This window comes from Rhinolophus sinicus, linkage group LG04 (assembly GCF_036562045.2).
Source record: "Rhinolophus sinicus isolate RSC01 linkage group LG04, ASM3656204v1, whole genome shotgun sequence".
In the NCBI taxonomy this organism is placed as follows: Eukaryota; Metazoa; Chordata; class Mammalia; order Chiroptera; family Rhinolophidae; genus Rhinolophus; species Rhinolophus sinicus.
The window spans coordinates 181,966,692-181,985,572 of NC_133754.1; the positions used below are offsets into that span (position 1 = coordinate 181,966,692).

General features: G+C 44.0%; 1 protein-coding gene across 7 annotated transcripts in view; it reads left to right on the forward strand.

The window, feature by feature from the left end:
* GARNL3 (GTPase activating Rap/RanGAP domain like 3) overlaps positions 1-18,881 on the forward strand; it is a 123,977-nt gene that overhangs the window by 61,397 nt on the left and 43,699 nt on the right. For 5 of the 7 annotated variants that reach the window (XM_074331030.1, XM_074331031.1, XM_074331032.1 and 2 more), the window contains 4 exons: positions 9,268-9,367; positions 10,880-10,998; positions 14,755-14,819; positions 17,112-17,175. In XM_074331030.1, the coding sequence (XP_074187131.1) occupies positions 9,268-9,367; positions 10,880-10,998; positions 14,755-14,819; positions 17,112-17,175 (348 nt within the window). The other 2 variants (XM_074331034.1, XM_074331035.1) reach the window with 2 other exon arrangements.

Consider the following 18,881-nt stretch of genomic DNA (forward strand, 5'->3'; position numbering starts at 1 on the left):
AATTTAATAACACCAGGTTGGGCTGGACTCTGTTTAAGGAACATGTACTGAGGTGTCACAGAAATCTCAGTTTGCTGTCCACGTTCCTGAATGCTTACTTTCCATTCCATGCACGTCACCGTGGACCACACGTCCTGCCTCAGCGTTCACCTAGCTAGTCCCGTCCCCAAGGCACAAAGCCCTGTAACAGCTTTGCCGACAGTCAGCTTGTCTGGCCCTAGTTGAGTGTCTCCAGTGGACACAGACTTGCTACTCTCTTGATGGGTTTTCCCCTCCTGACACCAACCAATTCTGACACCAGCGGAGTGTCCTACCATTCAGTTCAATTCCCACACTAACTACCCAGAGTTAGTGTCAGACTCCACAGGTTCAAGGGCTCAGTCCCATAGACTGCCCTCGCGTCAGACGCCAGTAGCCAGTATCAGGTCCCGGGTTACCCATCCTTCCATTCCACTTGACTACAAAGTCAGAGGTTCCCACAATCCTCCTCCTCAGATTTAGTAATTTTCTAAAATGATCCACAGAACTCAGGAAAGCACTTTACTTGCTATTACCCGTTTATCGTAAAGGATGCAATTCAGGAGCAGCCAAAAATGAAGAGACGCACAGGGGAAGGTATGAGGGGCGGGGGCACGAAGCTTCCATGCCCTCTCTGGCGCACCACCCTGCCAGCACCTTGATGTGTTCACCAACCTGGAAGCTCCCGGAACCCCACGGTGCAGGGGGTTTTAAGGAGGTTTCATCACATAAGCATGACTGATCATATCATTGGCTATTGGCGATTAAATCTATCTCTGCCCCTCGCCTCTCCCCTTAGGTTTCAGGGTGGGGCTAAGAATTCCAAGCTTCTCATCAAAGCTTGGTCTTTCTAATGCCCGGTCCCATCCTCAAGCTATCTAGGGGCCCACCAAGAGTCACCTCATTACAACAAAAGATGCTTCTATCACCTGTATCACCCAGGAAATTCCAAGGGTTTTAGGAGCTCTGCACCAGGAACTGGAGACGAAGACCAAATATATACTTCCCATAATCCCACAGCCCTAAAACAATCACTTTCATTGTTTAGCATCTCTAATTGCTAGAAAGTTCTTTTTAATTGGACAGAATTTATCTGTCTGTGTTTTCCAGCCAGAGTTTCTGTGTATGTTTTCGGTAGCCCGTAGTGCAAGGCTGAGCCCACTTCACATGGTAGCCCTCAGGCATCCCAGGACACCTGCTGCCTTGCTCCTGAGACCCGGGCGCACTGGGCTCACTTCCATTCACCATCACCTCACGTCTGCTCCCTGGGCACGTGAGGTCCTTACTGAACCTTTGAAACTGGACGGCTCAGAACTGAACGAGGGCTCCAGGTGCACCCGGCACAGCTACAGAGCGTAGCAGGCTGTCCTGTCCTTGCCACCGACAGCCTCCCCTTTTTATAAAGCCTGACGACGCCTTACTCACCACACTGCGCTATCTCCCCCCATACGAGTCTTTTCCACCTGTGCTGTTATTTAGCTGTGAGGCGACATCATGGTGTAGTGGGGACAATTTTGAGTCCAACGAACCGGGGTTCAGACCTCAGCTCTACCACTTATGACTCAACATCCATAAGCCTCTGTTTCAAAATAGGTGAAATGGGTACAGATTCCTGCTTTGTAGCAGCTAGGCTTTCCCCAACTGTACCTGTGCAATTTGTATTTGTACCTGCGTGTAGGGTTTGGCATTGTCCACGCTGAATTTAATCTCATCAGTGTGTCCCCATAATGGCTACTTGTCAAGAGATTTTTTGACATCTTAATTCTGTCGTTTGTCCTATTAGCTCACCCACTGAGAAGCTTTATATTCCCTGTGCTTCTCCTGCCATCTGTGTGCTCATTCCGATTATTAATTAAAGTGAGTGTGACCCTTGGCTGGACCACTGGAGACCTCCTTTCAGCTCACTTATATGTATCAATTAGTGTATGGCGGAGCAGGGGCACGATCTTTCAGCTCTTTACAAATCTATCTTCCCTAGCATGAGGAAGATTCTCTTATACACTGTTGGGGGATATGTAAATGAGTACAATCTTTTGGGAGGGCAATTAGCAGTAATTAAACATGTGTGTACCATGTTCCCCCGAAAATAAGACCAGGTTTTATATTAAGGTTTGCTCCAAAAGATGCCTTAGGGCTTATGTTCAGGGGATGTCATCCTGAAAAATCATGCTAGGGCTTATTTTCCAGGTAGGTGTTATTTTCAGGGAAACACGGTACCATTTGGCGAGCAGTTCTACTGTTAGGATGTGTATGGTAGCATTGTTTAAAATAGAAAACCACACACACACACACACACACACACCTGATAACTACCCCTATTTCCATCAGTAGAGGAAATGTAAATTCTGATACATTTGTACAATGAAATGCTTAGCAGCTTTAGAAGAAATGAAGTAGATGTAAAACCATAGAAAAGTGTTTAAAAAAGTGATAGAAAAGCAAGTTCCAGAATGATTTGTATGATATCATCCCATTTCCTTAAAACAGCAACAACAACAAAAAAGATACATGTAGTTGTCAAAATGCAAAGGATACCTAAGAATTAATACTAATTTCTTCTGCAGAATGAAAATGGGAGGCCAGGAAAGAAGTTGGGGAACCATAACCTTCCACCCTAGGTCCTTTTCTGCTCTTTTCATATTTTATACATCGATACTCAACTGAAGTATTTAATTTTTTAAAAAGGAATCTGTATAGTTGTTTAAAAGAACAAGGTAGATCTATATCTACTGACATAGAAATATTTCTAAGATATTTTGTTTAGCAAAAATACAAGTTTTGGTATAATATCTATACGACTGTCCCATTTATGGAAACAAATCATACATGTACATCTGTGTGTATGTGTGTGTATGAATGTGAATGTTATATGTATATATTATGTATACAGTGTTTATACATATGTTTATATCTTCGTAAATGCATGAAAAGATCTGGGACTATCCAAAACAATCCAGTAGCATGGTTATTACAGGAAAAGAAAGTAGGTTGCGGCATGGCGGATAGACGAGAAAAAAGAATTTTAATTTTTGTGTGATTTCACTTTTTTCAACCAGCTTATGTTTATATGTGCAATACAAACCCTTTTTAGTTTATCTTTTTTTAAATCCATCTTCTTTACTGCCAATGTTCTCTCAGCAATTTAACCTAGAAACTGAAGTAAAGTCAGTTTAAATGCATTCCCTCATTAATGCAAGTCTAGAAAAGACTGAAAAATCCCAGGCGTTACAGAAAATTGGGTCTCATTTGTGGTCTGAGTGCTGTGTTGTATGGGTTCCCTGCTTAGTCAAGTATTAGAGAACATTCAGATAAAATGAGGGTGCTATGTATGGATTTTGACTCAGTTCAAAGTATCTTGGCCAGGTTCAGTCTTCTTCCTTCACACCCCACAAGAATAAATGGGTACAAAAGACAATTACGGCAGCACGGAGCCTTCGGGGGCTTTGGAATCTGAGGCAGAAATGGCTCCAGTTTTCTTAGTCTCAGGACTCCTCCATACTGCGGGCACGTTCAGGTGTGTCTGCAGCAGAGAAGAATTAAGGTTCATTGCTCCCCATAACACCTCGCAGCAAATGATTATCTGAAAGGCCATAAAATAATGTGTTTGCAATGGGAAACTTCAGTTGACTGGAAAATACGCTCATCAGAATATTTCCCCCTAACTTTCTTGTTGAAGTCAAAAGATATGGCCCTGTGTCACTGTCACCTTGAAGTGCTGCAGACAAACTTTCTGTGTCTCTGGAATTTTCTGTAAAATAGGTCATACTTAAAACAGTTAGGCCTTAGTGCAAAATTAAAACCACAAGTAGGTACCACTACACCCACTGCAGAGCTGCTCAAATGAAAGGGCTGAAATGCTAAGAGCAGGTCAGAGGACGTGGAGCCACTGGAATGCTCCTTTGTATTGCTGAGAGTGTCAAATGGTGCGTCCCCTCTGGAGAACTGTTGGCAATATCTGCCAAAACTGAGCGTCTGCCTCCTGCATCCCAGGAAGTACACCCAACAGAAATGAGCGCTTATGCCCCCAAAAGACAGGCGCAAGAGTGTTCAGAGTGGCTTTATTCTTAACAACCCAAAACGTGAATCAATCCACATGTCCAGCGACTGAAGAGTGAATCTGTGGATGGTGGTGTCCATCCTGTGGATTGCTACGTGGCCGCGGGAAAGCGTGAGCTCCTGCTACACCAGTAACGTGGATAAATGTCACCGACATGATGCCGAAGGACCAAAAGCCTGGCTCCAACGAATACACACAATGTGACTTCATGCTCTGACGTTCAAGAACAGATAAAACAAATCCGTGGTGAGAGAAGTCAGGAAAGTGAGAAGCTTTTGGCTTGTGATTGGGTATTGACTGGGAAAATGAATGGAGGCGCCTTCTGGGTGCCAAAGTGTTTGCTATCTTGATCCAGCTAGTGATTATAAGGGTGTATATATATTGTTAAAAATTATTTAGCTGTTTAGGGGGAACAGAGGTTTGCCACCCCAAAATATGCCTGTTTGGGGGGTATTGATTCTTTTAAGCTGGTGATTTTTAAGGAAATAAAACTCAAGAAGAGCCTCTTACCTCCCGCTTACCTGCTTAAAGGAGTTGAGTTAGAAAAACCTGCTCCAGGAAGGGAGATCACCTTAGCATAATATGAACTAAGTGTGGCAGAGAGAGGAACCTGCAAAGTCTGTCTGTTAGACTCCCCTCTGTGTCCCACTGTTTCTGGGTCGCCAGCAAGAATTTGTTTATCAAATCTTGCTCTTTCATATCCACCGTGATTGCCTACCTTCCCTTCAGCCCACATCACTACCTCGTTTCACCTTAGCTCAAGATGGCATATAAGCCTCAACTGCCCGATTTGGCCTCAGGTCACATATTCTCAGAACCCCCATATATGCAAACCTACTAAATTTGGTTATTTTCTCCTGTTAATCTGCCTCGTGCTAATTTGATTATTAGTTCTTCAGCCAGAAGAACTTAGAAGGGTAGAAGGAAAATTATTTTCCCTCCCCTGCACTGTACCTTAAGGTTTGTGCTCTTTCCCGTCTACTTCGATTAGATGTCATCAGAAATTGGAACTCACTTTCAAAGTCATTCTTCTGGGGTCCTGGAAAGAGAGTCTTTTTTTTTTTTTTGGCTTAGTTCCCATTTCTTTTGTCACTTCCTGTGTGTATTTTCATCTTTACACCTCATCATATGTGCTTTTAACAAGGCATGGGAAGTGTCTTGCTCTGCGAGACTCACAACTTTTTGGTGTTGGATTTTTTCCCCTCCAGTTTAGCTAAGTATTCAGTGACGATGGAAGTTAATTCGGTAATTTTTTGATCATTACAAAAAGAACTCCTCACTGACAGTTTGTACAGCATAGATGTAAGGGTATGCCACTGGCCAGAGTGCCGTCTCGTCCTCAGAGCTGCTGGGCTGTGTTTGGGCCTCCCGTGTGACTCCATGCCACAGCTGGCTGTGTGCAGACCTCCGGGAGGGGCACGACACCATGGAGTCTAGAGTGTGGGGTCATTTTCTACACCTGCGACCCACCTTGGCAGTCTGTGAAGCCTCTAGACCCCTTCTCAGGATAATGTTTTTAAAGGCATGAGACGAAATACCCAGGATTACAAAGGGAAATCCGTTGTATTGAAATAGTTATCAAAACGATTTTTTAAGCCTAATAAAGGATGCCATAATATACATGCTTCTTTTTAATACATTAAATGACAAATCCAGCAGGAGGTCTCATAACTATCATAATTTTTAAACAGTGAAGAGTGTAAACAGCATTTCAAGCTATCTACAGTCACTAGAATGAGTTCTGAACATGTCTGTGATTTTTATTGTGACATGGTTATGAGAGCTGTTCGTCCTAATGAAGTTTTTTGCATATATTCATAGTTGAATAAAATACTAAATTTAACTTAGAAGTTGGGGAAAATAATTTTTTATTTTTTTTTTTGCATCCATCTAGGTTCATGCCCAGCTTGGATTCCTCTAGAACCCCTGTTTAGAGCACTGATTCTCAAAGTTCAGTGTTCAGCAGAATCACCTGGGATGTTTGGTAAAATGCAGATTCTAGGGCCCTAAGCTCAGAGATCCTGAGGAGGAGATCTAGAAGGTGCCCAAGGGTGCACATCTGAACAAATTTAAAAGCACTAAGCTAAGATCTGGGCTGCTACCTGAAAGAAACCTCTCTGTGCCATGCAAGTGCTGGCGGCTCGAGAGGCTTAATTAACCTGGTGACTTTAGCGTCCCCTCTCCAGGCTCTGCTGATGCTTTCTAGGATCCAGGGCCTTGGGACCATGACGCCACCCACTGTGGGTCTGACTATGTAAGGCCAGCTGCCTCGTCTGGACCCGACCTTTGCTGGTCAGCTGATGTCTGACCTGGCTGGTGGACCCCAGGGTTATGCTGCAGCTACGTGCTGTGTGGTGACATAGTAGAAAGAACTGTGGACTGGGAGGACCGCCAGTGGTTTCTGGTTATAAAATGAATAGCTGTTGATAGTGAACCATCTGGAAAATCGACAAGGAACAAAATCCAATTATATGCTCTTCCTGACTCACACCAAGAGATCAAAACTAAGAGGCAGCATCTGGAACAGGTGGTTCACATTAGCATCGCCACTGAGGAACAGACTGAGGGGGCAGCATCGCGTACACGCAGTATTGCGACCAGGTGCGTGTAACCTGCAGCCAGTCATGCGAAACATCAGACAAACCCAAAATGAGGCCTGCTTTACTTTTTAAAAGGGTGTGTGTATGCTGCACTCTTCACAAATGTCAGTGGGCTAAAAGACAAAGGAAGTCTGTGGAAATGTTCCAGATTAATCTGAAGAGACACGGCACTAAATGATCCTGCCCTGAAGGGGGAAATGCTTAAACAACATTGCCAAGTCCATTGACAAGATCTGAATACAGATGGTAGATTCAAGTATTGTGTCCAGGTTGAACTTATAACAGTTGATAAAGCCGTATTGTGGTCCTGTAAGAAGATACTTCTCCTCCTGGGAAATATACACTGAGGTCTTTAGGAATAAAGCACTGTTGTTAATGCAACTTAGTCTTAAATGATTGAGAAAAAATTGTGTGTGTGTGTGTGTGTGTGTGTGTGTGTGTGTGTGTGAGAGAGAGAGAGAGAAAGAGAGACAAGGAAGTGAACAAATCAATACATGGGATAAAATGTTACCAGTCCGTGAATCTGGTAAAGGACCTACCAATATATCAATAGCTGATTATTAAAAATTCAAGAAAATTCAATAAAAGCACCAAAATACTAAGAAACTTTAACCTACTTTTCTACTTCTTGATAGGTTAAAAAGGTAGAACATAAAAAAGGACACAGAAGATGATATCATGGTTAAGATTTTTAAAAAGAACACAAACCTCTGAAATTGGAACTGATTTCACTTTCACTTCCACTACTTATTATCTCTGCTGCAACCTATTTCATGAAGTTGGTGGAGATAACGCTAGAGCTAAAGTACCCGGCCTGGTACTGGGCCCTAAGTGCTCTCTCAATGAATGTCAGTATTTCAGAGCCATGAGAAAGATAGAAAGCACCCCAGTTCACTTTGTAAAGCAATATAACCCTGAAAGAATGACAGAAATATGTACAGGAAAGAAACCTAAGGCTCCATCTCACTAACACACATGATGCATCAATCGTTGCTTTAAATCCAGCTGTATATCAAAAGAATCCTATACACCATGACCTCTAGTAGGATGTATTCCAGAAATCAAAGAACTGTTCAGCGTCAGGAGAGCTGGTAGTATAATTCATTACATTGCTAAGCTTTCCCCATTTAATCTATAATCTCAATAGTTGCCCCCCAAAAGCTTTCAGTAAAAAACTAAGAAAAGCCTCTGTAAACTTGGAATGGAAGGGAACGTCTTCAACATTATAAAGGAACTATCCACAGACATCTAGTAAGTCACTAGATTCATGTCAGAGCCAGAAAAGTAGATGCTAGAAGTCTGCCTTATACACATGGCACAATGTGGAAGTCGATGGAGTTTCAAACAGTATATTCATTATGATTCCATTTGGGTAAGAAAAATACGTATGTATGTCCATGTGGGGAAAAAATGAGACGAAATCATACCAAATCGTTGGTAATTATCTTTGGATGGAGGATTCAGATTATTCATTGTGTTTTTATTTTCCACATTGACTTATTTTTATGATAAATTTTTAAAGTTCTACAAAGAATATGAACTCTGCTGCAGAGATGTGTTGTTGCAGGTGAAATGTGCCTGTGACAGGGTAACAAACAGAAGAGCGTGCCTCTAGGGGGCACCAGCTCCCAAATAGTGCAGAAGCTTCCAGCCAGAAAGGAGAGAAACCTGAAATTCAAGTTAGAAATAGCTGAATTCGGTGGAGTCTTTAGGATTTCTATGTATATATAGCATCGTGTCATCTGCAAAAAGTGACAATTTTCCTCATTCCCAATTCGGATGCCTTTTATTTCTTTCTCTTGCCTGATTGCTCTGGCTAGGACTTCCAATACTATGTTGAAAAGCAGAAGTGACAAGGGGACAACCCTGTCTTGTTCCTGAACGTAGAGCGAAGGGCTTCAGTTTTTCACCATTAATTATGAGATTAGCTGAGGGTTTGCCATATATGGAATACTATTCTGCCATAAGAAAAGATGAAATAGTGCCATTTGCGACAACACGGATGGATCTTGAGATTATTATGCTAAGCGAAATAAGTCAGACAGAAAAAGTCGAGAACCATATGATTTCACTGGTATATGGTATATAAAACTGAAAACAACAAAGGAACAAGACAAGCAAATGAAGAAACAAAAACTCATAGACACAGACAATAGTTTAGTGGTTACCAGAGGGTAAGGGGGGAGGGGGGTGGTAGATGAGGGTAAAAGGGATCAAATGTGCGGTGATGGAAGAAGAACGGACTGGGTGGTGAACACACAATGTGATTTATAGATGATGTATTACAGAATTGTACACCTGAAATCTATGTAACTTTACTAACCATTGTCACCCCAATAAACTGTAATTTAAAAAGAAATAGCTGAATTCACTGGCTCACTTTGTTCTTTTTCCCACACCCCAACGGCCTCCAGAAGGCTTCTATGATGTCGATTTAGACTGGGTCGATTAGACTTTTCTAATGATAACATGTGGTTACAGCCCTGTTTGTACGCTTTTAACAATGACTTTTCTTTGGCCTCTGGTTCATTGTCAGCTTCTTGTTTACTTTCTAAGTAAGCCTCTTAATGGCACAACTTTGTTGCTTTACAGAATGCGACTGCTCTGCCAGGTACGTGGCGAAGAACAGACGTGCACTTAGAGAACCCAGAATACCACACCAGATGGTATTTCAAGTATTTTTTAGGACAAGGTAATTATGCCATGACTGTGTTCGGGAAGAAAGGACAGTCAAAATGGAAGTTAGTGTTGGTGTAATTTCTAGCAGGCTGTATGTGTGAAACTGATCTGTGAAGGGACACTGACGGCAGGGCAATTCATTTCAAGGTCGGCCGTAAGCTTTGGAGCTCTGAAGATTCGATTCAGAGTCTCAGCCCTACACGAGTTTTTCTTGTAATTTTTTTTTGGGGGGGCCAGTTGTTTTTGTCCCTGGGGAGTTAAAGGAGATTAGATCAACTGAAAGTGATTTGAGACATAAGAAGAATTTGCAGGGTGGAAAACAGCTTTAGACTTAACAAGGCAAGTACCCTGTCTACAGTGGGTTTTGAACACTTTAGTTCAAGGCAATAAGGGGCAGAAATGGTTCCCTGAGTTCCAGGGCCAATATAGAACCAGAGGCATCTTCCTGTAGGCTCTGGTGACAGGTGTTTATTCTCACCCACCATGTGCCTGGCAGTACCGTGATCCCGGCCTTCGTGGAGACGGTAGAATGGGTTCGGATCCTCGTCCCGTCATTATTAGCCGTGGGACCTTACCCTAGTTACTCTCCACTTCTGAGACTTAATTTTCTTATCTGTAAAGTAGGGGGCATTACTATTACACATCTCGTAGGTTTGGACAGACTTTTCAATGAGATACGCAGGGGGGAAATGAAGTCTGATGCCTGACACAAAGCAAGAACTCAGGTATTAGTAGAACACACATACCTGGAAAGGTAGAAAACAGGAGTGTGGTTAATGACAGAAGGTGTGGAAGAATAATCATTATTGTAAATGAGTTAGATAAACTTATCAGGCTAATACATTTGTTTGTAGAGAGCTATGAAAGACACCAAATAGTATCTTTCAAAAACTCTGATACTGTACTATTATTCCACTTATTTGGCAAGGTCAAATATTCCTTTATATTTCTTTATAAAGTAAGAAATCAGTGAGAAAACTGTCATCTTCCCAAAAGCTTGAAAGCGCAGAGCCTGGAGCAGTGGTGACTATAGAGAAAAACGGTGCCATCAGTTTGGATGCCTTCAGCTTCCTGAACTGGCTTAAACATAAGGGATGTAACGAGAAACCCAGAGGGAGGGCAGGCACCGGGGTTGGTGGGTTCTGTGATGTCATCAAGGCTGATCCCCCTCAGGGTCACAAGGAGGTTGCAGCAATTCTGGTGATCACTTCTAGACACCTCTGTCCAGAGTTCAGAGAAGACTGTCTTCAAGAATGAAGAAGCCTTTCCAGAAACCCCTTGACACATTTCTCCTCCTATCTCATTGGCCAGAATCGGGTCACATGCTCATTCCTGAACCAACCACTGGCAAGGGAATGGGATTGCCTGCTTGGTATGGAATGGCCAGGCTCTGTCCTGAGCTGCGTTTGGCATTCCTGTTCCCTGGTCGTGTGGAAAGGGCTGGATATCACCTGAGGTGTCCATACAACCGGGGACTACAAGAGCCAGTTACATCTTCACTGTTCTAAACCTGTTTCTTTTCCAGTCCATCAGAATTACATTGGAAATGATGCCGAGAAGAGCCCCTTCTTCTTGTCTGTGACCCTTTCTGACCAAAACAATCAGCGTGTCCCTCAGTATCGTGCAATTCTTTGGCGGAAAACAGTAAGTAACTGGCTTGCACCTCAAGTTTCATCACCACTTAATTGTGTGCTGTGCTGCCTCTGTTCATGTAAACTTCTGTGGAATGTGTCAGAAACGGCTTTCCTTTTCTAAGCATGTTTAAGCTAACAGTCTGATGTGACGTAGAGTTAGAGCTTACCCGTGAAGGACGTCCTGCGGGAAAGTTCCGGCACTTACCCCGCCCCCATGCCACTGCAGTTCGGGTCAGTCTTGCCATCAGCATAGTTGTTAATTGAAGCCAAGTTTCTGCATCCCTTTTAGAAGATACCATTGGAGCACCAGGGGCCCGTTTTTCCACGTGCGTGCATGACAGTCTTTTCTCATTTTTCACCTGTTGAGAAGTAATAATGCCCTTATCCAAAGCCTCTTAGCTTCTGCACCGGGAGGCTGTTTTCTGCCTCCCGCCCCCCCCTCGCCCCCCCCCCCCGTTTGCTAATTACAGTGTTCTAATCTCTTCCGGTTTAAATATTTCATTTGGATAACTCTTTTGGACAAATAATCAGTCTTTCGAGTTCTTTCCCCTCTCCCTGCTCCTCTTGAAGTTGATACTCGGGGTGCGTGGGGAGAGGGTTTAGGAGACATCATGGTGGCCAGAAAAGAGGACCTTGGATCCACATGGGGCCCTCTGGGTTCCTTCTGGTTTCTGTTGTGAAGTGACTGGTCTGGTCTCTAAACTAGCAACCACTGAGACGTCACTGGTCCCCCTGGCTTTGTCATTGGAAAGCCCTGGCCCCTGAAATCCGTAGTCCCAGCCACATGCCCCTTGTTGCAAAGTCTTTGGCTGGATCCCAGGTCTCTGCCCATTGCCGAGCCTCTCACAAGCTCTACACCCTCGCTGGTGTATCTGCTAGATGGCAGGAGGCCGGAGGATTGCCTTACGCTCATGCCTCTCATCTTGCTGACCGTGCCTGGGAAGTGACCCTCCAGTCCAGAAGCTCGTAGGGGCTTCCGTTTTTACCGTGAGATCCTTGCAGCATCCTCTCCACTCCCTTCCAGACCTGCCCTCGGAATGGGGAAACCAAGGCCCCCGGCACATAACCGCTTAGCTTTCCCACCTTCCTTCCTTCCACCAACGCACGAGGGGGTAGGTTGCATACTTCCGCTACCTGGCTGGGCTAGATCCTCTCCGTGTTATATCTTCTTCCCTCAGGAAGTAACAGCCACTCCACCTCCTCACCTGGGATGTTGCCAGGTTCTAGGGGAGAAAGAGTGGAGCAAAGGCAGGGGGACGTTTTTGCTTATTTTGATTTCCAAAGATATTGTCTCTATTACACTACAAATTGTAATAAGCACTCTGAAGGAAACAAAGACACAGAATAATACAGGAGACCAGCTTTAGATAAGATGGTTCAGGGAAAGCTTTCTGAGATGACGTTTAAAGAGACCTGCAGGATGACAAGGAACCAGCCACTTACAGAGCATTCCAGACGGAAGGCACAACAGATACAGGCAAATGAGGCATGCCCTGGGGATCACTCTTGGCTGGTCTTAGACAAGGCAGGGGATTTAGACCCCAGGGCCACATGAAGCAGCAGTCCAGGGCTGGGCGCAATGAGTGTTTGTCCCCTTCTGTGGAGAAATGCTACTGCCTTCATCCAGACCACTTACCTAGGCCCGAAACTATGTGCCAGGGCAGGGTAAGCATTTGCTGCCACCTACAGGGAGGCGTAGCTGAAGGGCAGTGAGGAACTGACAAATCAGGGTCGGCATAAGGGGTCAGTTCTTAAGCCCCTATCAGCCCCAAGCCAGCTGCCGGAGGCTGTGGGAGTCCAAAGACGTGGACTCAGCACCCCTCACCCCACCACGAGCTCACGTTCTCTTACAAAACAGAGAAATAGCCACATGTATAAACCATGCTTTAAACAGTCTTGCCTGTCTCTGCTATGTTTCTTCTAAACACAAAGAGAAGGCTTCTTCTGAAATAAAAATGATTCATACTTGTAAAAATTCCATCAAGACAATACAGCAAATCAAAAAAGGAGAGGATCAAAATCCAACTACTCAAAGATAATCGCTGAACTCCTTCTGGACACGTATACGCGCTCACGCACACACAAACCCCCACCCGGGCTGCATGTGTGGGGTGACGTTCGACATGGACCTCTGTCCTTGCTGTGCTCACTTTGTGCTGCCTCCTATGCACATGGACTGGGCTTTTCCTTTGCATTTGTGGGTTCCACTGGAAAGCATCGAGCTGCAAGGTGCCTTTTTATTGGAGAGCGATTCTGGAAAGGGAGAAGATGGGGGGGAAGAGCTGTACTAGTTTGTGATGAAGAAAAATACAAATCGGCAACCCCACAGGCCTTGGGCTTCGCGTCCACGTAGGCAGCTCATGGGGACGTTACTCTCACCCAGGTAGGGGCGGGTCCTCGCTCTGTTCCATCCAGTTCCCCTCCAGCTGCCCTTGGCTTCCCTTTAAAACTGCGTCTGAATGTTCAGTGAGAAGAACAGGTAGACGAGGGAGGGCCTGAGCAAGAAGGTCGGATTCAAGAGCCTCCTCGTCAGGTTAGCAGCCCACACAGGTGACCGCGGTGTGAGGTGGGCTGGGCCGCTGAGAAAGCAAGGCCATAGAAGGAACTCAGGTTTCAAGGAGTGGGCTGTGTGGAATTTGAAAATGCACATTCCTGTCATAAGACTACCCCATATTTGGAAACGTTTCTTAATGTCTGTAACACAAACTACACACACACAAAAAGGCTGAACCTAAATTTCCTTGGCTACGGAGAACCCATGAGAAGGGCTCTATCTAATGCAACCTCAGGGGTGTGGGTGAGATAACCACGTTCTCCAAGGACATGCTCTGAAAGTTGACTGAAAGAGATCGTGAGCTTGAAAGGCTGGGGAGCTCCACTCCTAGGCACTATTCGGGGCTTAGACAGATGAGTTGGCAGATGTGTCCCCCAAAACAGGAGGAAAGTCACATTTACCTCTTTGCCCGTTTCCTGCGAGAAATGTGCTTACCATCCTCTAGCTGTTTGTACTGCCAATTTATTAGTCAGTCGGAAAGTTAAATGTGGACTATGTCCTAATTCCTTTGGCTAACCAAGTGGTGTAAATCTTTAGTATATTATAAATCTGTATTGTCTCTTTAGTGGAAATTATAAGGAGACTAGCTTTCATCTGTATCTGGGTGCTTTGGACGTGGGACTGAACCGTTCAGGCAGTCCTCCGTTCATTCTCTCCCATTCAACCAGTACTTACGGGTACTTTCTATGAGTTAGTCACAGTGGGCACCCATTTAGAGAGGAGGAAACAGACTTTAAATAAGTAAACAGGTAAATATCAAAGTACACATTATGCAAACCTCTGTGAAAGAGTCGAGTGATTTCTAGTTCAAAGTCTTTGACTTGGAACTATCACATTTGGGTCCCATTGAACATGTGGAGACTGTCTTCTTACAATCCCCAAGGCTTCTCTGACTCTTGACTCAGAGACCAGACCTCCCTCTCATCTGGTTCAGACAGCTCACCTGCTCGCCACAACACCTGAGACCCTGAGGACCTGTCAGTCAGTATGTTAAAGAGTCCTGTACTGTTTGGAGTTGGGGGGATGGCGGAAGAGGCTGTCAAGACTGAGCAAGGTTGTTTTTTCTCACATGGAATATGTTTACTCAAACACAGGCCCCTTGAAGAAAAATGAGAAAGACTGGATGTAGGTTTCTTTTAAATGGCCAGGTAAGGCTCTTTCAGAGATGGAAATTGCCAAACTTCTCCCTGATTTGGTGTTTTGACTTTCCAGGGTACCCAGAAAATATGCCTTCCCTACAGCCCCACCAAAACGCTCTCTGTGAAGTCCATCTTAAGGTGAGTACAGAGGAATAGAAACCCAAAACCAGGAGTCTTTGTACATTTTGTTTCCTGTGATCACTGTTAGCTTTCTATTTTCTTGAGCCTTGGCTATGTACCAGACATTTGCTAAGCACTTGACATGCATTAGCTTGTGTAATGTTCACAGCAATCCTAAAAGGCAGGTACTCTCGTCACCCCCATTTCATAGATGAGGAAATAGAGGCTCGGGGAGAAAGCCGAGATCACACAGCTGGTGTGTGCTGGCCCTGAGGCCCGAGTCCAGGTCCGGCAGTTTCTGCGCGTTGCTCTTAAGCATCTCCGCCCTGCGTTGGTTGTCCACTGCTTTTTTCTTGCATCCATGCAGATACTTTGGTTTTGTAAAGAAAACCAGGAAATGTTTTTCCTTTCATGTTTCTGCTTTGAAATAGAAACTCAGATGTCAGCAAATGCTTCTCAGGGAAGAATGCTCTTATTCTTCACCAACCCAAAAGTTAAATGAATGGAACATCTAGCTGCTCCACGCCCACCTCTCGTGCCCCCACCTTCCCCATCCCTGTCATATCTCCCCCATGTTGGGTGCAGCCTCCCCTAGAGAATGCCACCACCTGGATCGGGCCTGTGACTTTGTCACCAGCTAAGATGTTACATGCCAGTCACAATAGCTTCTGTTTGTCAGGCCAACTGCTTTATAAGCATTCTCTTAGTAAATCTTTAAGCCAGTTCCACAAAGTAGCTCTATTATTATCTCCATTCCACAGAGGAGGACTCAGGGCCTTAGACAGGTGAAGAGATTTGACAAAGATCTCACAGCTCAGGACCCCGCAGAGCTGGAATTTAAACCTGGATTCATGTGACGCCAGGGCTTGGGAGGTTAACCACTAATGCCATCTCACGTGACCATGAAAGCTTATCACCGTGTTCTGGTGACTTACTCTGAGCTACAACTCACACTTGCCAAAGTGTCCCTTAGAGTGACAAACTGGACCCTAATGGCTAGGATTGCATCTGGCTGGTGAAAAGGCACTGAGATTAAGAAGTAAAAAAACTACATACCTCATTGTCAAGCTTGATTTGGTCTCCAAATTGTAGACCTCAGAGTTTTCTTCTGAGCCATCTGAAGCCCTAGTTGAGAAAGCATCAGGGGAGAGGCTCACATTTTTGTTAGGCAGAAAGAAAGAAATATCTTGCTGCTTCTAAATCTTAACTTACTTTGAAAGTAACACTTTGAATTATAGTGGCTTAAGATTTCCGTGCATCTTTGTTTCCTCACGAGGAGTTCCTCCGGCTCATTTCTTCTTTATATTTAAAGACAAGGGACTTCATTTAGTTATAATTTCATTTAGTTACATGAATACAGCCCTCACTTCTCAGCCTGCCACTCATAGCAGAGCCAGCTTCAGCAAGATAATATTTTTAAAGTTGTGAAGAATTAAAGCTTCTTAGTTACTGCCAATTGCCGGAAAGAGTTTATCTTCATTTGTTACAATCATGAACTTGAAAACTTAAAAAGAAATTAAAATATAAATGCTATGGAGTCAGATAAGCCTGAGTTCAATCTTGGCTCTATCTACTACTGAACAGCTTTGTTATCCTGGACTGAGCCTCAATTTTCTCATCTTTAAAATGGGGATAAAATAGTACTTCCCTCATAGAAACTAAAGAAGAAGATAATCCATGGAAAGCATTTAGCAGGGTGCCTGGAATAAGTAAGGATGCTATAAATATGAGCTATTATTTTAACCTTTCACTTACAAATACAGGAATCCTTGCTGAAAGTATCCTTAGAGATTCTCTAGTTTGATGTCCTTGTTTTACCTCTGGAGGGACTTAGGCTAACGGAAATTAACATTGCTTGTCCAAAGGAAAACAAAAGAACGACCTTGTTTAAGGACGGTCTTTGCTGTAAGTGGCAGAGGACTTGTCAAAGGAAAAAAGCTATATCAAGTCATCTTAATTATATTTCACTTTATCATTAATTGCTATGTAAATGTCAGTGAATCACTTTTTTAGTAAATAAAGGTAAAATTCATGAAGAATAGTCAAGGTTTCCGAAACTGCTCTCGATTCCTCTCTTATTACCTGAGTGTCATTAGGGGCCAGTTCTATAAGGAAAGTACGATGTGGTGTCTGGTTACTTTCATATAGTCTCTCACTGCTCCCTCCTTCGTTGGTTTGTATCTCCTGTGGGCCAGGCCCTCCCTTGCTGGTTCTAGGAGATATGATTTAGCTTCTCTGAAGAACTGAGATAGACTCCACATTATTTAAGTTTCCACCACACTGTGGCTCATTCTGTCCATTCTGTTGCAGTGCCATGAATCTGGACAAATTTGAGAAAGGCCCCAGGGAAATTTTTCATCCTGAGATACAAAAGGTAACAGAGAACTTTATGCTTCGTAAGTGTGTGAATTTGATCACAGAGTTAGATTAGAACTGACAGATCTCCCGTGATTCTTCGCCTGCGATACCCATCAGAGCTTCTGATCTGCTAGGTCTAAAATAGGGGATAGGAATCTGTATTTTTCAGAAGTTCTGTGAGTGATCCTGGGGCATCGCCACAACCAATACCCACTGAACTCCATGGGCCTCATTCCATGAACCAAAAAGGGGGCGGGGGGTTGCTCAGAAGCATCCTATTGGCTTAAAGGCCAGTCTTTTTACCGAGTGATGTGGAATTGTGTGGAAAGTGAGATTCTTTTTAATCAGTAAAATACAAAATGTGCTTTTTGAGCTCTAACTCATGGAGGATGCTCTGCTGGGTAGCGGACAGAGGGTGTCCAGAAAGCCATCCTATTTTCTTAGGACTTATTGTTCAGGGAAAACAGTCTGCACTGGGAGAAGAAAACTTGAGTCACAATCTATGTAATGATCCATCAGAAAAATGTCAACCAAGCTAATCAATTTCGCTCTGAGATGCTCCCCTTAAAACATATAAACATGGCCAGCACTAGCAGTGTGCCAGCTGTGTGTCAAGGAGCTTCAAGGAGTTGGGTACGCCAGGGCGGGTGGCAGGGAAGAGGCCGGAGTGACAGGCTGGATTCCATCCAGGAGGGCAGGGAGCCAGAAGAGTCTTTCCGCCAAGGAATGTCGTGCTTAAATCTGCTTTTTGGGGAAATAGCATGGGAAGACGAGCAATCTTTGCTTCATACCTTTAAATACAGTTAGCTTTTAAAAGAAAGCTACTGGCTCTCAGCTTACCCCAAAGGTATAGAATTGTGAATTCCCCTATCTTTTGTTTTAATTTAATTTTTAAAATAGTATTTGTACCCTGCCTCCACCCCAGAAGGAATTGAGGCAAAAATGGGTGTGTGAGGTTAAACTTTAAGCCATGCTGTGCTTAAAAGTAATTTTTATAGCAAACTTAAAAAGAAATTAGAAGTATGAATATGCCTGTACCAGTGTACGTTTATTACATCATTTGTACAAATTATAGTTCTTAGTCCTTTCCTTCTTGAAGCCTGGAGGTGACCCCCCCCAGACACTGGGCCCCAAAACCCACGAGCCCAAGATGCTTCTTTCCGCATCTTGCTGCTGAGCAGGTCCCCTCAGCTGAGTTCATCTCTACTCGGTCATCCTTATCTGCTTTCTCTCCTCCATAAAATAAACGGGGACAAGAAAATGAGATAAAAGAACCTTCTGCCTGTTTATACCATAACTCTGTGCCTATTTTTTACCAAACAAAAGACACTTCCTGCTTTGCCTTTATTTGTGTTTTGACTTTCTTTCCTTTATCAAGGACTCTTCATGAGCTTTCCCCCGTCCTCTCATGTGTGAGTGTGCACGTGAGTGAGCCCCTTAGCAGCAGTAGTTTGACAGCTGTCAATCAGGTTTCTGTAGGAAGCCTTGAGCAGCAGGCTTTAGGCAGAGAGGAAAGAGTTCTTGCAAATCATTGGATCCAAAAAGTAAACAGGAAATAAGCCCATTGCATTAAACAGAAGGCATCTTCTCACCAAGTGGGAAGGTGGCTGATGCTATTTAAAAATGTTCAGTGTCAGTTTCTGGCAGCTATACTGTAGAAACATTTTTCTTGGTCAGGATCTTTCCAGAAGCAAAGTGTGACAAGCTAGGTTTAAAGGGATA